Here is a 22,971-nt window from a genome sequence, read left to right on the forward strand (position 1 = left end):
GTTTTTGTATCTGTTCAGCGAGCCTGTGTCTTTTGGTTGGAGCATTTAATCCATTCACATTTAAGGTAATTATCAATATGTATGTTCCTATTACCATTTTCTTAATTGTTTTGGATTTGTTATTGTAGGTCCTTTCCTTCCCTTGTGTTTTCCACTTAGAGAAGTTCCTTTAGCCTTTGTTGTAGAGCTGGTTTGGTGGTGCTGAGTTCTCTTAGCTTTTACTTTTCTGTAAAGCTTTTGATTTCTCCATCAAATCTGAATGTGATCCTTGCTGCGTAGAGTAATCTTGGTTGTATGTTCGTCCCTTTCATCACTTTAAGTATATCATGCCACTCCCTTCTGGCTTGTAGAGTTTCTGCTGAGAAATCAGCTGTTAACCTTATGGGAGTTCCCTTGTATATTATTTGTCATTTTTCCCTTGCTGCTTTCAATAATTTTTCTTTGTCTTTAATTTTTGCCAATTTGATTATTATATGTCTCTGCGTGTTTCTCCTTGGGTTTTTCCTGTATGGGACTCTTTGCACTTCCTGGACTTGGGTGGCTATTTCCTTTCCCATGTTAGGGAAGTTTTCGACTATAATCTCTTCAATTATTTTCTTGGGTCCTTTTTCTCTCTCTTCTCCTTCTAGGACCCCTGTAATGCGAATGTTGTGTTTAATGTTGTCCCAGAGGTCTTTAGGCTGTCTTCATTTCTTTTCATTCTTTTTTCTTTATTCTGTTCCACAGAAGTGAATTCCACTATTCTGTCTTCCAGGTCACTTATCTGTTCTTCTGCCTCAGTTATTCTGCTATTGATTCCTTCTAGTGTATTTTTCATTTCAGTTATTGTATTGTTCATCTCTGTTTGTTTGTTCTTTAATTCTTCTAGGTCTTTGTTAAACATTTCTTGCATCTTCTTGATCTTTGCCTCCATTCTTTTTCCGAGGTCCTGGATCATCTTCACTTCATTATTCTGAATCCTTTTTCTGGAAGGTTGCCTATCTCCACTTCATTTAGTTGTTTTTCTGGGGTTTTATCTTGTTCCTTCATCTGGTACATAGCCCTCTGCCTTTTCGTCTTGTCTATCTTTCTGTAAATGTGGTTTTTGTTCCACAGGCTGCAGGATTGTAGTTCTTCTTGCTTCTGCTGTCTGCCCTCTTCCAGTTACTTCTTGCTCTACCCTGGCTTTGAGTCTAAGCTCATTCACATGCCTCCTATAAAATATGTACCTTGCCATACTGCATACATTACCCATACCCAGTTCCTTACTCACACTCCATACCTTATCGTATCCCATACCTACTCCTCTACTATACCTTACTCAGCCTCCATACTTTACTGTGCCCCACTCCTGTCACATACTCCCCCCATTCGTCATTGGTTTCCTCTCAGTTATCCCAAGGATATCATCACTGTCTAGCTTAGAATCATATTGGATCATGCAAAATGAAAGAGGCGTGAAACCGTTTGTTATTTTCCTCCATTAACACCAACTCATGCTCAAGCCAACTGACTCCCCTGGATCAGTATATTCACTGTTGTTCTCTTTGGGAGATTCAATGAGAGCGTATGAGGAATGGGCTGAGGTCATCTTATATGCACACGTTTTTGTGCGTGTGTGTGAGTGTCATGAAATAGGAAAAGAATCTGGTGTCATTTTCTTTGTAGAATGCCCACATCACCAAACACCCTATTTCAATGATTGAAAGTATCTCTTGAAGACATCATGAAATATTTCTCCTTAACTTCAGAAAGAATGGAAGCAAAACCATTTGGCATGGATTACCTAACTTATTCTAAGTATTTCCTGCAGAAAAATAAATTAACAACAACAAAACCTGGTCTATATGTCTAGCCTAAATCTTTTGTTCTGCAGTTTAACTTCATGTTCTTTTGTCTCAGTAAATCCTCTTCAGTTCAAAAAAAAAAGAGGTTATAACCAAAAATGGGTTTATATACGCAAAGACAATTATTTTAGGGTCCTTCAGATCCTTTGATATTTAGCTATAGATCCTAGTTGTAGAAAAAATGTGTTCTTAATACTAAAAAAATAAACTCTCAACATTAATGATGTAACAGTTTGCTAGTGTGGATAGCTAAGGGTAAGAGGGATCGTTTTGGGGGTGAAAAGTATTTTAGAAACCCTATGCCTTACAGAATCACATTCAAGTAGCATTCCCTGATAAAGCATGTCATCAACTTCAATCTTATGTGAAGCCCAACACCCCATCTCCTCCCAGGTTCCCTCAGCCAGGACCAGCTTGATCAGGGAGCCTGTCAATGACATTTGTCTATTTTACAATTACCATTCCAGAGATATGATGAACCCCAGAGTCATGTACTGTACTTGGCAGCAAACTGCCTCAGCTTTGGGGCACATATGCTTCAAAGCTGAGAATATCGTAGATATATATGGGAATCTTTGTAGAGATCTCTGAGGCAAGCTTGTATTTAATACAAAAGCAAACCGATTTGGAGCTAAAGTACTTTCCATTAGGCAGTTTGGCGGCTGTTCTATGAGGCAGACTCACTGTGCTCGCCGGACACATTTCAATTAAATGCTGCTTTGTATTCCTCCAAAGATGGGAACAATAAGAACGTTTGTCAAAGGGAAAACTGTAGCAAATGATTTCATGTTGAACATCTGTACTCTGCAGTTCACTGTTTGCAAGAGTTTATTGACCATAATTTTGATGCATATAGGTTTTAAAGAGTATAAATGGCATTTGTCTTGGTGCCTATCATTTATTTCAGTCTTGGCTTATTTATTTCCATTTTTTCTGGGCATTTTATTTATTTCGGGACTCTGAAGAGATGAAGGAAAAGATGTTTCTGAAAATGGAAATTTTAGTTAGCTCTGAAAAATTGATGAAGAAAGACAATGTTTTCCCAAAAAGGATTGAGCAATTGAATTGAGAAATAGAACACTATGCATATTCTATCTTTATGATACCTTTCAGCCTTAAAGATCTCAAACCAATTTTTAAACTTTAGGACCACTCTCCTATCTCATTGTCCATCATACCAATCATAGTGACATTTCCAGAGTGAAATGGAGCAGCTGTTAATTAGCAAAGTAATTTGAGGATAGTGGAGTCAGAAGACTAATTAAAGGCATTGTGAATGGGATCCAGAGCTAAGTTTCCTTCTTTTACTTTATAAATGGATGGCCTATTGTTAGAAGATGTCAGCTTTCCTTTTTGCATTTTATTCAGGGAAACCATAGCCCAGACGATCCAAGTTGCTGAACAGGGTAGCTTTTATCACTCCTGATTTGATGCATTGCTGTGGTCCTGATCTATTGGCCTAACTCTGTCACCGCATAAACCACAGATCCCTTGAATAGAAGAGAGGCAGAGCCTAGAAACTGACCACCTAGAAAGAGAATAGACTTTCTTTCTTGAGAGACATTTAAATATTCAGTATATAATAAGGGCTAAGAATACAAACTTTGAAAACAGGCAGAAGTGAGCTATAACCCTCTCACCACGTAATTTAACCTTTCCTGAGTCTATTTCTTAATCTCTAGAATATTGGTAATAGTATATTTTATAGGGTTGTGTAGTTTATGTACAATGATGAATATAAAGCACAACGTCTGGCATAGTAAGCTTTCAATATATGTTGGCTTTTGTTGTTATTATTCTATCTTGGATTATTTAGTTCCAAGATTTGTCTAAGAGAAGCCTGATGGATTTAGTAACCTCTTCAATTAAATTTTTTTTCCCATATTGTCCATTTGCCTCTCTACAGGGAAGACTTGAAGAAATCGCTCTTGTGTAGGTAACTAACATTCACTTTTTGGTTTTGTGTTTATTTGCAGGATGTACTCAGGCAGAAACTCAAGATGGTTATGTGAGGTTCTCCAACTTGGCAGTTTTGATCTCTGGGTCAAATTGGCACTTTATTTTTACTGTCACTTTCCCTCCAGGTAATTCCAGCACAGTGTGTTTTTATTATCTGTTCCTTTTTAAAAAAAATATATAACTCCTTCTCCTTTATAATGGGACTAGCTTCTATCATGAATAAGAAGTCATTGTAGTTTAGAGGAAAAAATCCCCTTGGTTGTATCGTTAAGGTGTGAGAAGCAAGAACACATGTAGGAATCAAGCCTCATGAGAATCATGGTAAGCAAGAATCCAAATGTACATTTTCCTCTAGTTATTAAAATTTACATTGAATGTTCTATTTTTTTTCTATGACATCTGATGGAACTTGGTTGGGTATTAATTTAAGAATTTTAATTTATAAGAAGGAGAGTCCTGGGGTATCAAGTATTATGAAATCTTATCTTTCAGTCCTGCCCTCCTCATCCACTGCCCCACCCCCACCTTTAAAATGGTGACTATACCCACTCAAAATCTTGGTACTTTAGAAGGGTAGGTATAAGGTGTGTGTAAATTGCTTATATGATCCAGTTCTTCTTGACAAAACATTAAAGAGAAACCTTCTCCCTTCGGAAGTATTCTTGACAAATTTTGCTTTATTAGAGTGTAATACTATTCAATAACTTTGTAGTAAATAATATGTTACTTAAACTTCAAAGCCAGATGAGCTTATGAAAAATATTACTCTCCCATTTCCATGATGGGTAGAGTCCAGGCTGCACCCTACAGAGGAGTAGCGAGAGTCCAGTTTTGGACATCCTTTTCATAAAGGATTGAACTCTGATAGAGACACAGAATTACCACCTGAAAAAAGTTATCTAAATATTGTAATTTACCAGAAAAAAACCCTCCTCCCCTAAGAGAGCATCTGAAAGAGTTCTAAAAATACTAACATCACGTTTGAACTGAAAGGTAGATAATTATAATCAGTTATTAATTTGAGTCAGGGAAATTAGTCTGGTACTTAAGACATGCAGTTGTGGAAAGTAGTTAATGCACAGCTGTGATAATGCAAAGTTTTAAAAAATACACTAGAACAATCATGAGTGGATTTAAACTGCTTAGATATTGGAAATGGCAAAGGAAATTAAATGTTTTGATGTGAGGTGTCTGAAGCCGAACAACAAATATTTAATTAAGGCCAGGTGTTAGTTCTCCTTCATGAAACTTAAATTCAAACCACCAGTATACTTTTCAAAAAGTTAAAAATATGGCTCTCATGAAAATATATAATGAGTACTTGTCAACAAGTTACTTTACTCTTTAATGTGGGAACCAGGAGGATGGCAAGGTTTATAGCCTGGAAAGGACTGCTTTGAAATCAGTTTGCTAAATTGGATACAGGGCAATCAAACTCTAATCTTTGAGTTGCATGTCTACAAATATCACTTTCATTCTTACTGGATGAAAATCACTTGCAGCTTACCAATCTTCTACAAATTCACAAGACTGGACCCCTGAATATTGAATATTAAGTCAAACAAAAGTGTGTTCCAGAGAATTTGATAAACCTTGGATGGGCTTGTTTGAAAATGCTCCAGTGTGATATTGTTAAGATCTGTAATCATTATTTTTCTCTCAGTTCCAAGTTTTGGACAATTTTTCTTCACAAAGGGAATACCATCTGGGGTCAGGTAGTAGTATTAATTGCATAGGGCACCTATTCTTATGATACCTAAGACGTTGTCCTGATGTAAGCACAGATTCATGGAGAATGTTCAGCGCCTTGACCATGGGATTCCCAAGGATGTATTTTGAAGGGTAACACATGCAGAGCTGGATCCTTTGGTCCCGATTTGCTGCATATTTAAAAGACCATTGCCCTCCAGTTTCCTCAGTGGCTAACTAAGACTAAATACTTCATCCAGTTTACTTTAAGGCATAAGTTATACAACCGGATGTAAACTATAGTGTAGACAGCAGCTTCTCGGTGACAGTGTGATTTTGAGCTGGCCCTGGTGTTCACATTTACTGGACTACTGCTTCCTTTAATTTCCACCTTCAGCTTGTAAAGTCCCCTAAATGAGGAATCGTCTTGAGAAGTTTTCCTTTAGAATTTTCCTTAAATTATTCTTCGTAATTTTCAAGACTGACTCTATGAGGTGAGGCTCTGTTTAAGTGAGAAGAGAAAAGATGGAGGAGAAATAGAAAACATCAGAAGGCCTGCACTTCTGTGACCCCATAGCCACCTGTTCATTACCAGTGCAGATCCTGAGAGGGACTCCTCGTTTCCAGGTGTATCAGTGTCTAAGGCTGGAATTATTTGGGAAAGCAGCTCTCATCCTCACATTGCTAGGCCACTCAATGACATTTCTCCTTTTTAGTAAGCTCCAAAAGAACAGCTGTGACAAGCCTTGATTCATGGGACTGTAATTTTTGCTTCATCCCTGAATCAAGCAGAAGACTTGCAGTCATTTTCATTATTTTCCCTCTTCTCCCTTAGAGAGAGGAACACATCATTATTCCTATTTTAGTATTTTTTTGTCTCATTATTTATTTATTTTTCTTAAAACTGAAGAAAAAGGACAGAATTCAACATCTGCTTAATGCCCAGAGATGGCAGATAATGGCAGATGTGATTCCTGATTATATTTAGATCATGGAAGTTGGCAATCTGTCTTTCTAAAGTTTCCAACATTGTCCATGTCTTTATGTTTTTAAGTGGAAATAGATGTCACTTTAATCAATGTTTCATTGATCACTGCATACAAAGACATACATTTCTTCAGCTCCGTAGATACACCAAAGACTTATAATTAAGGACTTAGTTCATTAAAGATATATGTATATGTATATATATACATACATATACATATGTATAATTTATTTTCTACTGAGATACAATTGACAGAACACTGTATAAGTTTAAGGTGTACAGCATGGTGGTTTGATATATTTATATATTGCCATATGATTATCCCTGTAGTGTTAGCTAACACCTATATCGCATCGCATAATTATCACATCACATAATTATCATTCTTTTTTGTGGTGAGAACAATTAAGACCTAGTCTCTTAGCAACTTTGAAGTTTATTATACAGTATCATTGACTATAATCGCTATGCTATTTTGGAAATATAGAAGTTGAGGAACTGAGAAGTTACATAAGTTTAGCCAAGTATGTATGGAATCCTCATAAGTCTTTATAACATGTGGGCTAATCCAGCTCATTTATCTGTTTCTGAACTTCCTGAGACACTGTCAAGAGGGCAGAGTGTCTGTGAAGTTTGTTCTACCGACTTCCCACCCAACCTTTCCACATGCATTGTCATTACCATGGTCTAGGCTGTGGTTTCTCTAACCATTTCCTGGAGCCATGGGACTCTTAGGGGGTTCTCCAGGGCCGCTGGGTTGAGACAGGATGCACCCTGCCACCCAACCCAGAAAAACTCAACTGCAGTGGCCGTTTCCGAGTCTGGAATATTCCTCCTCCCTAACTTCTCATGGCTCGCTCACCAGCTCACCCAGGTTTCTTTTCAAATGTAACCTCCTCAGAGAGCCCTTTTCTGCCTCGCTCTGTCCACACCACAGTCTCAACCCTGCTCCCCTCTCCAGCCATCCTCTGACTTCTGCATGGCACTCATCACTCTCTAGCGTCAGAGTATCTGTGTATTTGCTTGTTTGTCTATTGCCTGCCTGCTCTGTCCCCCATTAGAACCTAAGTCCCAGGACGGACAGGAATTCTGCTTAGTTCAGCATTACATCCTCAGGGTGTTAAAAAAAAACAAAAACAAATAAATATTTGTTTATGAATAAGTGGGTATACTGAGATTCTGCCTAAGATTACATTTAAATAATGTTCTGCTGCTAAAAATATTTAAAAACTGGTGGTCTTCACCCTTAGACTCAGGTTACTGCTCCAGGCTTATAAACCTCAGGCCTGACTTCAGCCTCTCTGTCATTATTTGTGTTCTAAACACTTCCATGGCTTGATCTTCTATATCACAGGGGGCTCATGCCACTTCTCAGGTCAGAGTTTTTCCATCTGTGACACCTCATTGCCTTCAGAATGTTGTCAAGGGCCTTTTGGCTTTTGCCATTTAATGCCCGCCAAAGTTTGCCTCACATGCTTTCCTGCACTGATTCCTAGTATCTCCTGGCAGTACTTTTTTCAACATCGATTGCTTTTTTTCTCTTTTCTGTCTTTATTTGCTCAACCTGCAGATCCCCATCTAGGTACTCTCTCCTCTGGGAAGCTTTCCCCAATCATATTCCTAGAAAATAACCTTCCAAGGCAATTGATTTGCATTATTCTGGTGGCATGGGTCACATTCTGATTTGTATGGAAAATATTTGTATGTGTATCTTATTTCATTTATTGGCTTGTAAATATCTTAAGAATGAGAACAGTAACTTATCCACGTGGTGAAGTAAACAATCACTGAGCAGTTATTGGAAAATGGATAAAAGAATAAAGAATTTTGTTCTTAATTCTGTAAATCCCTAGTAAAATCCATACCCCTGTCTCTGGGCTAGAGTTAGCTTATTCAGTTGCCCATAAAAAGCAACTAGTTGATAACAAACAAGCCAAATATGGCTCAAGGATAAGATGTACCCACAGGAGAAGCATTTCTAGATAATTTTGTTATAGTAGCTTTGGGACCGAGTCAGCCAGGAGTCAAGAGACTGGAGCTCTAACTGTGACTTCCAATCAAATTGTCAGGTTCAGCCCAAGGAAAGCACAGCAAAGAAAACACGGTGTTTCCTTGAGTAGAGAAAATACAAGCTCTGCTTTTGCCTGAATTATTCAGATGAAAGCAGAGATTTGGGGTTTGTTTGTTTTGAACGACCTACTCAAAAATACTGGTTATAGCTAACTTAGGATCACAGGCAAGTGTTTTTTTTTTTTTTTGACTTTAAATTTTTGTCTTGAGATATAATTGACATATGATAAGCTATACATATTTAAAGCATACAGTTAGATAAACTTTGATGAATCTATACTTCCATGAAACCATCCCCACAGTTAAGATGATGAACATATCTATCATTCCCAAAATTATAGGCAAAGTTTTTAAATTTTTATTTTTTGAAATAACATACAGTAAAAATGATGATTTTTTTAGGGGGTCATTTTATGAATTCAAAGATATATATAGATTCATGCAATCACCCCCACAGTCAGGATGCAGAACATTTCCCAGAAGTCTCCCTTATGCTGTTCCTCTGTCCTCACATCCTCCCACTAATCCCTGCAACCACTGATCTGTTCTCCATCTGTATAATTTTGTCTTTTCTAAAACGTCATATGAATGGAATCATATTATGTATACCCCTTAGAGATGGGCTTTCCTCACTCAGCATAATGCTTTGGATGTTCATCTCAGTAGTTACAGGTTATTAATAGTTTCCTCCCTCCCTCCCTCCCTCCATCCTCCTTCCCTCTCTTCCTCATCCTCTTCCCCACTCCTTTTTCTTTTTCTCTTTCTCTCTTTGGCTGAGTCATACTCCATTGCCTGAAAAAAACACAGTTGGTTTATTCATTCATCTGTTGAAGAACATTTGGATTGTTTCCAGGTTTGGGTGGTTATTGAGGTGCTACAAACACGTGTGTACAGGTTTTTGTGTGTATAGACAGGGTTTGTTTGTTTGTTTGCTTTGTTTTCTTGCTTTCTTAGATTCTTTTCTACCTTGCTTCAAAAACACTAATGGAGTGAGAACCAAATTTTTCAGTCTACAAAACAGGGAGGAGTTTGAGACGAGTTCTTAGAAAGATGTCCTCCCTGAAGGGAACGGCCATTCTGCCCCTTAGTCCATAGCCACGGTGGCTCTATCCATCTATCCCTGCTCTACCCCTAGTTTTCCAGATAACAAAATTCTTGTGGACCTTAGAAATTCTCTTGGTTCCATAGTAGGAGTCCCTGTGCCCTTGCTTTGATGTGTTACAGGTTGTATTTGAAATGAGATACATATGTCATAGCAAGTAGTTTCACGCAATCTGGAGTCCAGAGTGCTTCTGTTCTAATTAGTGGAACATGAGAGTGAAGCTACAGCTTTGCACTGGTGGAGAAAAAAGGTCTGAAAATAGGACAGCATTGGAAGAATTCCCCAACATAATGGACAGAAGTGGAAAGAACAATCATATATTATTGTTGGAATTTTGAAATTCTTTAGAGATATGAGTCTTGGATTTATTATTGACTCATGTATTGAATCATCTAATTCCATAAATATTTATTGAATCAACTATGTGCCAGGTACTATTGTAACCATATCTTTTCCACAATATTTTATATTAGCATCTTATTAATATGCTATTGTTATTATTTTGTTATTTTTGGTTTTTTTTTTTAACAGGGGTCAATTTTACAGCTCGCTCCAGGCTGTTTGCTGTCTTACCTGCAACTCCATCCGAGAGGCCCACGATCATACTGGCTGCTTCCCTGTGCTCAGGGGTCTCGTGGCTGGCTCTGTGCTGCCTCGTATGCTGTTGGTTTAAGAAAAGCAAAAGCAGAAGTATGTAATTTTTTTTTTAGTAAAAATATCTGAAGGAAATGCCATCATGTACAATATATTAACTATTCTTTTTCTTCCCCCAAAGAGACATTTTTATGAGCCTCTGTAACATATCAAACTACATGGAGCCAAATTACTCAACTCATACAGTAGAGACAAGGATTGTCTAATTCTAAATAATAATAATAGCGATAACAATATCAGCTCTTATTTTTTGAATACTCACTATGGATAGGCTTCTAAGTACTTTAGAGATGTGAATTCATTCAATTCTCACAACAACTCTGTGAAGTAGGTACTAAGTACTATATCTGTGTTTCAGGGGTGGAGCATGAAGCCCAGAAAGGCTAAGTGACTTGCCCAAGGTTTCACCACCAGGATCAAACTTTGGTTCTCTCCATATCTGACTCTTTGAAACACTGTGCCCTACAGCCCATGTGACCCTCCAAAAGGAGAGTTCAATAAAGGGGGAATGTCCTCTGCTTTTTCAGAAGAAGGAAGAGAGTGCTTGGTGTGGTTTTTTTTGTTGTTGTTTTTTTCACTAGGAGCATAGAAATTGTGTTTTTAGGCATTTTCCCAGAAGCTGATCTTTTTCTTCCTTTCTTTTTTTTGGGGGGGGGGGCAGTGGGTGGAGACATGGATGAAACACTTTGATATTAGGAGATACTAGGAAACCAAAGTGATAAGGAAGAGTGAGAATAAAAGAGGTGAAATGAGGAGAGGCAAAGAGAGAAAGTGAAAAATTAAGAAAGGAAAGAGGAGGTAGCCTGGTGCCACCACTAGACAGCTCACTATGCTTGGATTTCTGAGAGATGCTGAGGGATGGAAGCTCCGCTAGATGCTCTTTAGTTTGAACCAAGCTTCAGCCTGGTCTCTCCCTCCCTCCCTGGCATCATCAGGCTTCACAGACTTAAAGAAAACTCAAGGATCCCTTGTCTTTCTCAGGAAGAATGGGATCTCATCCTGGTTTGTTGCCTGTGATTTGTTGCATCACGGGTTTTGGTCTTTGTTTTAAAATCTAAAAATCTGTGTGTGCGCGTGTGTGTGTGTGTACGTGTGTATATGTGAATAGTGCTTTCTGGTTTGAAAGTAAAGACCTTTCATAATTTTTAATCTCATGGTTTGTGAAGTAGGTGATTTAATTCTCATCCTCCATTTTATAGCTAAACCTCCCAGCCATGGAGGGACTGTCCTCTAAGCTTGCTCACCCCATCTCTTCTCTTTTGTTCACCCAACTCTAGAGGACGCTTCTTCCTGCAGTTACTAAAATTATCAGTTATCTCAGTGTCCTCTTTTTGCTTTTTCAACCTTTCAATATCTTTGGACACATTTCCCTGTATTTAATTTCCATATTTTCTTGACTGGACACAGACTTCTAACTTTCTTTTAAAAAATATAAAGAGATTAGGAGGAACTTCATGAAAAAATACATAGTAATCAGTTCTGTATGAGTAATTTCTATTTCCCTCTTTATATCTTTCTGTATTTTTCATATTGCTGTAATTAGCATTTATTACTTTAGAATCAGAGAGGATACTGTTCCCCATCTTCCTCCTAGAAAGTGATTCTCTGATCCAGTTGTACAGACTAGAGCAGCACTTTACAAAATTTTGATCTCGGGACCTCATCACACTTTCAGTAATTATCAAAATCCCCAAAGAGCTTTTGTCACTGTGTGTTCTATCTATCAGTATTTCCAAATTAGAAGTTAAGAGAGAACATGTAAAGCTTATTTATTAATTTATTTTAAAATACAAATAAGACATGCATTATATGTTAATATAACATATTTTTAATTTAAAAACTATGTTTTAAAAATATATAGTGAAAAGAATGACATTTTTTATAAACCTCTTTAATGTCTGCCTGAAAAAAGTCAGCTGGACTCTCTTAGCAGCTTCTGCATTCAGTCTGTTGCAATGTATTGTTTTGGCTGAAGTATATGAAGAAAATCTAGCCTCACTCAGCTACATAGTAGAAAAAGGAAGAATATTAATAACCTTTACAGATATTGTAGACATTCTTCTTTGATACTGCACCCAAACTGGACAAAAGGAAGTTACTTAAAGGTACATCTCAATGTACTTTTTGTGTTCTGTTACATGAAAATGCACCAGTCTACCTTGTACTTTGAATAGAGATTTTGCGCATGCAAAAACAAACATTATGCTTTGGCCATTTAGGAAACATTGTTTCACTGAGTTATGCAGGTCTACAAAATGCTGATATATTTCCTTCTATAATTTTTTTTAAAAATCACGTTAATAGCAACAGAATTAGAAATCTGTGAAGCTTACAGTAGTTGATAAAATTTTTCTAAAGTTCTAAAATTTCCCATGTGAGCTTGACTTAGATCACTGGCAACAAATACTGTCAATCGTTTCTTTGAAGTTACAGGCTCACTTCATTTACTTAAAAAAAAAATCTCCCCAGTACCAAAGTATGAATAACCATAATTTGTCTTTCAATCATTCTTTCAAGTTCTTTCAACGTAAAAATGGTGTCCTGTGAAAAAAATCAACTAGTTCAGCTCAAAACTGAATCACAAAAGTGCCTTTCCTTGAGAAAATCATCATATGTCTTGGCATGGCATTATCTGACATCATATTACAATTTATTTTTTTTTCTTCTGCCGTCCAAACTAGAATAAAAGCTCTATAAGGGCAGACCTGGTCTTTCATACTTATCATTGGCTTTCCAGTGCCTAGAACAATGCCTGGCATGAAGAATGTAAAGGTATTTTTATTAATATAGTTAATGAATAAATGAATAGGAGAGAAGGCATCACTCTAGTCAAGAGCAGACTGAAGATATAAAGTCTTCAATCAAAAGCACACAGCTGTGTGAACTCTGTGGATTGCACCAATGCCAGTTTCCTAGTTTTGATGTCATATTGCAGTTATACAAGTTGTTGGAAGTAGAGAGAAGGCTGGGTGAAGGTGCATGGGTCATCCCTGTACATTTCGTTTGACACTTTCTGTGAATCTATAATTATTTCAAAATAAAATGTTTTTAAAAAGTATTAGTAACATTGCAGCTCTGGTCAACAGAAAGATAACACGAACCACCAAAGTGAGACACATAGTGTCATTTTCTAGCAGCCATTTAACTTTAAATATCAAGATAATACTTCAACATGTAATGGATATAAAAATATTAGATATCTTACATTTTTGAAAAATCAGGTGTGTATTTTACACTTACAGGACATCTCTTTTTGAACTGGTCACTTTTCACATGTTCAGTAACCACATGTGGTGGCAACTATATTGGATGGTCGTTTTATACCTCAATGTTGTGATCAGTATATGGGATTTTATTTCATTATTCCTTAAGCTCTGAGACTATTAAATGCATTCTACTGCATGTATATCACAATAATTTTGGGGGAGCGGAGAAGGGAAATATCCTAACACTTAGGGCCCATGTATAATAAAAATGTCACTTTATTCTAAAAAAAGCCAATGTATTTTTTCATTAATACAGAAATAAAAAGTGAAGAGATTTCTGAATCCCAGACTAATGATCAAAAGAATCATAGCCACGTCTCACCCAAACGCCAAGAATCACAAGTAGAGACTGAAAAGGAAGGCACCATGATGGCAGAAGGTAAGCTTGGACAATGGGATGATTCCCACAAGAGAAACAAACCCATTGTGTGTGAACTGTAGCCTCCCGCTGGCTGCCAGTTTCTGAATCAGTTTAGTTTATAGCCCCTTCTTTAGCCTTTGTTACTTCTTCTCAAGGAAATTACACCCCAGCATAAGAACACACAAGTCCAGCTGATTCACTCAGCTACTAACCAGTTATCCAAGTTGATATTTATATATATTTTTTCTTACTAGAAGGTTATGGGTTTAACATTTGAATTCGTTATATAGAGGAAAGAAAAACCAGAGTATAGGCATATAATCTTTCCCTTAGCTATTGCAAAGCTGCCAGTTTGGCAACATAATTGAATCTGGGAAAGAAGAGAATGGAGTTGCCAAATACTAACTATGCAAAATAGATTGAATGCAGAACCCTCAAGAAACAAGTCAGCTTTGTTAAGCTCTGCTTTGTCGTTTCGTTGTACTTTTTGCAAAAGGTATTATTTGCCTCCGTTGTGCATGATACCAGATGATTTTGCTTGTTATATTGTTAAATTGTCATTAGAGTTGCTGCCAAGCAGAGAAAAGATAAGCATTTATTGCAGACCAATGTTTTGTCCTTCTAAGGACACAGAAATTACAAAAACGATGGGCAGAATACAAGATGCATTTGCCAAGTACAAGTATGGTGTATGAAAAACATGAAACTTCCATGGATCTGAAATATTTTGAAACATATGCTCTAAACAGGAGAATATTCCTTTTTTTCCCCTAAATGATAGCCAATTATCATGATATTTTCTGCTCGAAAAGGAATCCAAATCTTACCAGTTCTGAGTGGATGTTTCACCAAACCATAGCAGTCCGAAGTTGTTCTGCCTCTAATGAGTTTAAAGAACTCTGGTGACTGTGTGTATCTGTGTATCAGTTTGTTTGCCTGTTTGGATTTTTTCCCACAGAGTAAATGAGGGTTTTTTTTTTTTTTTTTTTTAAGTTTCCCATCAAATTAGCCATCCATACTCCATTCACCTCCTGGACCTGCATCAAAAAGTAATAGGGAATGTGAGTGGGTGGGGGTGTGAAGGATGAAGATAGAGAGAAGGGGGCAGGAAATCTTTCTAGATTCCATCTAAGACCACTTTGACTTTGGTTTCCAGAAGCTTCTTGTCCATATTATGGCATGCACATTCAGGACAGGTGTTTGAAAATGGTCCTCTGAACCCAGCTCTGTGAAGAAGGGCATATTCAACTGCATTTTTCAGCAAACAGCAGGAGTGATGCTAATCTTTCCCCTAATCTAATATGGCCATTTACATGAATCTCAGTTTCCTGGCTTAAATTAACTACATTACACAGTCCACAATGCCTGGATGTTTTATTAAGGGACATTTTTTATGTGGGAGCTTATTAATAAATTATCAGGAATGAAACAAGGGACAGGGCTCCTGTGAAAGAGTTTAGATTGAAGAGATGGAAGAATGAAAGAGGCCATTTTATTAGGACATCCAAGTTAGAAATAGAAAGATGTGTGATCCAAATCCTCCCCTGGGGATCAGAGCGGATTTGTTTTCTTATCTTCTAAGCTTTGTCCGAATCTTAAGAACATTGTTTCCAAGGGGAGTAATGAGGCATCTCTTGCTTTTCTTTGGAGATTATTACCAGCTACAAAACATCTAATTATTGTTAGCTTTAAATAAATTAGGTTTTATTTTATTATTACCATGGCACTCTAGTTTCCTTTTCCTTCTGTGTTTTTAAACTTGTGGCATTTGCTGATCAAGCGATTGGCCGTCTCTCTCATAAGCACTCTGCAAACACACAGCATCACCATCACATATTTAGCTGGTGGAATCAAGCATTTTGACCGTCCAGTAGATTCAGACTGTAAATTCATCACGTTACGGCTTTTAGCAAAAATTGTATGTATGCAACAGGGAAGGGAGTAAAGCATGTATCCCTTGTGTTTTACGTTTACCGGGGTTTTTGACATACGGAGCATCTGAGCTAGCTTTTAAAATTCACATCTGCTTTTGTCACTTTGCTACTCAGAAGATTTAATGAATTACCAGCCTCAGTTAGAGAGGCAGGAGAATGTGACAGTTAAGAGCGTGAAACTCGGGTGTCAGCAAGACTGGGTTTAATCCTGATTCCCTTGTTGACTTACTTCGTGGCCTCCAGCAGGTCCACAGTCCTCTCTGTGCCTATCGGTTTCCTCATCAGGAAGATTGTCCTAAGAATTCTGCCCACACTCAGATGTTGTGATGCTGATTGAGTTAATGTCACTCTAGAGTGCGGAAAGATTCCTGGCGTATTGTATGTGCTGTGTATGTGTTACTTATTGTTGGTCTTTCTCGTTACTTAGGACTCAACGCCCTCCAAGACCTGACTCCACCGTGTCTTCCTCCTCCTACTCTGGGTTTCATCTTCTTGCCCCATCCTCACACTCACCTGTTAAAACCTCCTCAAGCTTTTCAACACCAGCTGCTATGCCCTTTTTTTTCATAAAATCTTCTCTAATCCTCCCCACCTCAATGAAAATGAATATTTTCCTCTTTGGGGTTCCAAAAATACTGAAATCATACCTCCATAGTAGCACTTAATGTTTTTTGGAATTTGTCACATAAAGACAGCTCTCTGTTCCCACAGGCCAATGGTTCTTAACTAGGGGCAATTTTGTCTCCCAAGTAGGGTGACCAAGTCATCCTGGCTTTCCTAGAACTTTCATAGTTTTAAAAATGAAAGCCTTGTGTCTCAGTAGCTCCCTCAGTCTCAGACAAATTGGGACATTTGGTCATCATACCTCCAGCGGATCCTTACATTGTCTGGAGACATTTTTGTTGTCACAGCTTGGGGGAGGGGGATGCTCCTAGCATCTAGTGAGAAGGGATCACCCCCCACCACAAAAATGATCTGGCTCAAGATGTCAGTAATTCCAAGGTTGAGAAATCCTGGCAGAAGCGATTACTCGTCTTTGTAACATTTAGGTGAGAGATTGCTGGAATCACAATGAATGAACTTAAATTTTATCTTCCAATACATATTAAAGAAGTATTTATTTCCTGAATTTTTTTGTACCTTATAAGGTCCTCTCTGTATAGTTACAAAGAGATGATATTTGGCTACCTATCTTTATGAATTTCTAATATGATTGGGACACAAGAATAATAATATTGGGGGGAAAATGAAAGAACAATTCCAGGCAATAAACAATTAAGTGTAAAGCAGTCACAACAAACAATATGTATTTGAAGAATCTGAAGAGGGGAGAGAATGCCAAAGCAGAGAAAGAATGCCGTATCCTAAGCTACATGTTTAGTGCTTCCAGCTCCCAAATCATATCACACGGTTTCAAATCCCATTTGCTAAGGGCTTAATTGTGTACTTTGCACAAACTCAGGTTCACAGAAGAGCAGGGAAGCAGCCCTGCTTTGCTCTGCTGAAGCTCAGTTTTGTACCATTCCTTCTCACCTATTCCCTTATTCCCCTTATTTGGTTAATATCCCCCAAATCTCCCAGGCTAGACACCTCAGAGTTACCTTTAACTGCTAGTCTCCCGCTACCACCCTGCCCCTTTGCTTGCTAGGTTTTATCAATTCCACCTCTGTTGTGTCTTGGTTTTCATCTCCCACCCACTCCATTTCCCAGATATATCTTCAGTTCAGCCTCAGTTAACACACTCCTTATAGATGTTCTTCCTTCACTCTTTCTCTTTTCCCACCAGGACAGTATTCCCTGTACACAGAGAATAAGACTCTCGGTTTCAAGATACCCTTCTATAATGTACCCACAGATTTAAAGTTTCCATTCTTTCCAATCCCAGATCAAATACTTTTTCTCTTTTTTTCAAAATCTTTTATCTAGAAGGAATAGTCGCCTTCTGTCCACTTTTGTGACACCTCCCTTTTATTCATTTAACACCTTTTATATGTAATATAATTATTTGTTTTTATCTTGTCCAGATTCTTCTGTTTAAGTTCTGTACCTCTTCTAATCCCAGCAGCATATTTACCAGAGGGTGTTAGGACATGAGACCATTGATCACCATTGTTGAGTAAATGGTGAAGGTAGAGGTGAAATGAGCCTTTCTCCTTTCCCTCTCCCCTTTCCAGAGACCCCTAGATTCCAGCAGTTCCTACAACTGCTGACAAAAAAAGAACGGCTACTCATCTCATCTGAAAGAGATGGAGAAATTTTATCCTGGTTCATAAGATTAACAACAGGACAATGGCCACACATCTTTTGGGTCCTAACAATGGGCAAAAAGCAACAACTTCCTTCCAGGCGATGCTGTCTGCTGGCCACCTGAGTTTCCTCTCCCAGTTTCCTGGGGACTGCCTTTGTCTTTGCAGGACAGCTACTGCTGGAGATCTCAGTGCTACCTTCTCCAAATCGTACCCTGATCTGTGTCTGGCTACTGGTCACTATTGTGTGTGTGTATGTGAAATACATGCCCCGAATATTGGGAATGAAAGACTGACGTGTGAAAAGGGGCTCCATACCATGCAAGCGTGACCATAAACTTTAACTTAGTGGATTTCTTATCTCTACCACGTTTGAATTCTACTGACTGTATATGCTGTGTGTTGTGAATGTAAAATAAAAAAGACTGTCAATTTACCTTTTTGTAAGTACAAATCTATAGGAATGACAGGGAGAGGAGAGGAGAGGGCTTGCCTCAAGATGTCTGGAAACAGTGAAGAGCAAAACAGTTTAGAACAAGAAATTGTCCCAAATTCCCAAGGAAGTAAAACTATATTTGGAAGTTATTAATAAATAGCATGTCCATTCCATATAATAAAAAGGTATGAACATCTCCTAATTTAAAGACATAAATAAAATCTATCACTTACTCCTTAAGGAAACTTTAAAATGAAATAACCAGGAATAAATAAGATGCCTGGTAAATAAGATGGAGAGTTCCAATGCTACTTGCAACCGAGATCCAATATTACCTTTAACAACGGAATATTAGAAGAATTCCTACTTAAATGAGGATAAAACACAGAGCTCATTCTTACCATAATTTTATAACATATATTTTGGAATAGGAAGAAACAAAGTCAGATATAAAACAAAATTTAGAGGACAATTTTGGAGAAGATATATGATGATTTACAGATGATTATTTAATGGTAACTTAGAGATTCAACCACTAACTGCTATAATTTATAAATAACTTGAGTAACTTACTCAAATATAATGTCAGTCTATGCAAAAATCATATTGTATAAGCCAATGGTATACAGTTAGGAAAGACAAAGAAATACACGTTAGTGACAAAGAATATGCTGCCTTGGAGAAAAAAATCTAAACAAGAGATATATGGGACTTATATAAAAAATAAACTATATTTTATTGAATAGTTTAAAGAGAAGACTTGAATACATAGGGAATTACAACATGTTTCTAATTAGGTTGACTAATATTGCAAAGACCTCAGTTATTTCTATATTAGCTTTGGTTTAACACAGTTCCAATTATTTTATACAGGAGTAGAACAGCATAAGATGATTCTAAAATTCTTCAGAAACTATAGATCAATACTAGAAAACTAATTTTTTACAGGAAATTGTTTTTTTTGGCAGTGGGAAAAGGTAGCTCAACCAGAGAGATAATATTTATGTCACTCTTCTTCAGACAATGTGATACTGACACAAGAATATATAAGCACATTATGAGAAATAATCTCAATCAGGTATAGATATAGATATTAGATATAGAAATGTAACATGTGATGGAGATAATAAAAATAAAGGAAAACACAAGCATTAGTCTATAAATGGGGCTATAAATTCGACTATTTAGAACATTTATTAATCTAGATTCACACTTCAAAAAATACACCAAAGTGAACTGTGGATAGATTAATGAGTTAAATTAGGTTTACTAAAACATAGCCATTGCTAGAGTATTACAAACATAATAAAGTGGAGATTACTTATGATATGTGGGATCAAAGGCATTTTTTTCTTTACCTTCTAAAAATTTTCATACTTCCTGATTTGCCATGCCTTGCTTATTAAAAATAAATAATAATTTTTCATTTAAAGGAACTAATACTCTAGAAAGGACACTAGTGATAGTATTTATAATATTTATCCATTAATATTAATTAATACTTACCAATTAATAATGAATAATTTAATGTTTTTTATTAATTATGTATATGTCTTCTTCAGTATGTGGGCAGGACTGTGCCCTTATTGACAAATGAGAAACCGAAGTGGAGCCCATTCTTTGTGCGGGCTGATCAGCCATCCATCTTGCTGCTTTAGATCCTATTTAGGCTTCAAAACAGAGGTCATTATACTGGGTCTTTTGTACTGAATCCAGGTCATCCAACACTAAACGCAGCACATGGAGACTATGCTATGAAAATATAAAGGGTGGGCGTGGGGTGGGGAGAGGAGAGATTCATTGTTAATTATCCCATTGCAAAAGAAACCAATAAGTGAAATAAGTCAGAGAAAGGCAAATACTGTCTTTGATATCACCAATACTGTGATATCACTTATATGTGGAATCTAAAAGATGCAACAAACTAGTGAATGAAACAAAAAGGAAGCACGAAAAAAAATAAAAAGAAGCCAATGACTACTACCCACACAAATTTTAAAAATCGTAGCTCAGCATATTTCTTGCCCAAGAAAGTTCTGGAAGCCAAAAGAGATCAAGGTTACCTGGAAAAGTTTCGCTGACTGTGGATGAACCTGGATGGACCCAAAACCATGGAGTCTTCCTTTTCATAGAGAAAGGATCTGTGTTCCCATATTTTACCCCATTCTTCCTGAAACTTGATCAAACCCACAAACGGGACTCTGAGCTAACGTGGAGGAGCAATGTGAAATGCTATCTTTCCATTTTAATGGGGACTCACCAATGAGGTGGAGGTGGAAAGGAGGCATGCCGTTTCATATGATTTGATACTCACTATTCTTCCTTCCCTAAAACCCAGATATTCAGCTGAATGCCTTAGGACACATATCTGCTATAAATTCATTTTTTTTTTATCTCATTTGTCTGAGATCTAAGCTTCCTGTGGAGGTCCAAGATCAAAGGATCGGATTCCTTCTGATGTCGGTGCTGACATATAATGTGTGCTGACTTAGTTCTGTCTATAACCTCACAGTGGGAAGTGGCCAGCCCCCCTCTGCACCTTTACTCAGTGCACTCTCATTTCAGCTGGGGAGTCTGTCAGCTATGTTGCTGATTGGAGCTGCCATGTAAATAATTCATGGGAGATTTTTAAATGGTTTTGGGCCTGCAGAGGAAAGCTACACTTGTGTTAGTCTTTTATGAATAGACGCAGACCTGAAGAACAAGGGAGAATAGATTTCCAAAGACGGTCTCTCAAAACCAGGATAACAATACCTTCAATGGATTGAAAATAGGTGACTTGCAGTGTTTGATTCCCCTTACATGAGATGGTATTGGTTGTACCAAGGGATAAAAATTCAAAGCCCTTTTTCCTTCTTAAACTTTGCTTCTATATGACAATTGATTATTCTTGTTATTTGGTTATTTGCTGATCTTGATAAACTATATCCTTGTCTTCTGGTGGGAGCGGTAATTAGAGATGACACCAAGCTCAATACTTGGCATAGGATTGGGCTTAACAGAGGGACAAGGTTAACGGCAAAAAAAGTTCCTTCCCTGAAGGAACTCAAAGTCCTAAGAGGAAGATGAGACTATCATACAAGGAAAGGTGTCCAGTAACAGAAAGAGTTGCCCAAGTCAAATGAGAAACTCCAGCCAACAAGTATTGAGGCACAAATCAAGGTAGTTTGAGCTGTCAAGGAACAGTTCTGGAAGGATTTGAAGATCCCATCAGTGAGACTAGGATAACCTGAAAGCTCTAAGCAAGAGAATTATCCCATAGTTAGAGGACCATGGCAGATACATGCTGGGCAAAAGGACTGTGGAAGAAGAGAGAGAAGATATGGATAATGTGGGCTTCGTAGAATATTAATTGACACATCATCAAAACTATATAAACAACGTGATTACGTTATCTTGTTTTACTGCTCCAAATTAACAGTGTGTTATATATATTTTATAGAGAGAGAGAGTACTCAGATTTATATTATGTTGCTATTACCTTCTTTCTTCCTCACCTCAGCTCCCATTCATTGTTAGATTAAATTGAGGTGGGAAATTGTTACCCTTTGCCTCAATACTGTCTCTTATACCACGTTATAGACATGATGACTGTCTCCGAACACAAGCCAAGATGGGTCTCAGTAAACTAAGAGAGGAGCATAATACACAGGTTCATAAATTACCATCTACCTTGTATTTAAAACTATACACGTACAAAAAGTTCACTGTCAGTCGCTGTTAGACTGAGGAACAGGTCCTGAGAGCAGGGGAGGGGATTGAGGAGAGACGGGGTCAGGAGGGTGGTGTACAAGCACACACACACTTCATTTCTCGTCAAACTTGTTTTTATATATTGCAGTAGACAGTACGTGTTTTTATTAAAATGACCAAACCGAATCATCAGATAGTATTTCCTTAATGTTGAAATTATAGTACAAAACATTCTGCGAACCAGGATATAAACATGCGTGAGAGCAGACTGTGACTACCAAAGCATTCCGAGTACAAACTATTGTTAGAGAAATCGCAAGCAACCTCACGGGCTAAGACTCACATCTTCTCTAATAACTCTTTCGGGTCCTGTCAAGAATTAAGCAGGACTTTGCCGTGCTTTAAGCTGCAAGGACTGTGTCAGCTTGCAGCTGGTTCCCGACAGTTCGCATTGTGCATTTGGTGGTGAGATATGAGATAAGCAGGGATGGGAAATGTCATGCCCTACTCTCATGCATGTATCCAGCCAGACTTTCTTCTTAACTCCCCACTGCCATCTTAACTTTACACAGTATATTGTGTGGTTCTCACAGTACAGACCCGGGAGCCACAAATCTTGACCTCTGTAATGTAAGTAAGATCTGCCATTCCTTTATATGTTGTCTTGAGAAGTCACTTAATCTCTCTGTATCTCAACGGCCTCCCTTCTAAGAGGGAGATAATAATAGCACTTACTTCACATAGTGC

The 22,971-nt window shown here is 37.6% G+C and overlaps 1 protein-coding gene across 5 annotated transcripts in view; it reads left to right on the forward strand.

Moving 5' to 3' along the window:
* PKHD1 (PKHD1 ciliary IPT domain containing fibrocystin/polyductin) overlaps positions 1-22,971 on the forward strand; it is a 435,870-nt gene that overhangs the window by 407,441 nt on the left and 5,458 nt on the right. For all 5 annotated transcript variants that reach the window (XM_060021687.1, XM_060021686.1, XM_060021688.1 and 2 more), the window contains 3 exons: positions 3,803-3,910; positions 10,166-10,324; positions 13,811-13,933. In XM_060021687.1, coding sequence (XP_059877670.1) covers positions 3,803-3,910; positions 10,166-10,324; positions 13,811-13,933 — 390 coding nt within the window. The remainder of the gene's footprint in view (positions 1-3,802; positions 3,911-10,165; positions 10,325-13,810; positions 13,934-22,971) is intronic.

This window comes from Delphinus delphis, chromosome 10, assembly GCF_949987515.2.
Source record: "Delphinus delphis chromosome 10, mDelDel1.2, whole genome shotgun sequence".
In the NCBI taxonomy this organism is placed as follows: domain Eukaryota; kingdom Metazoa; phylum Chordata; class Mammalia; order Artiodactyla; family Delphinidae; genus Delphinus; species Delphinus delphis.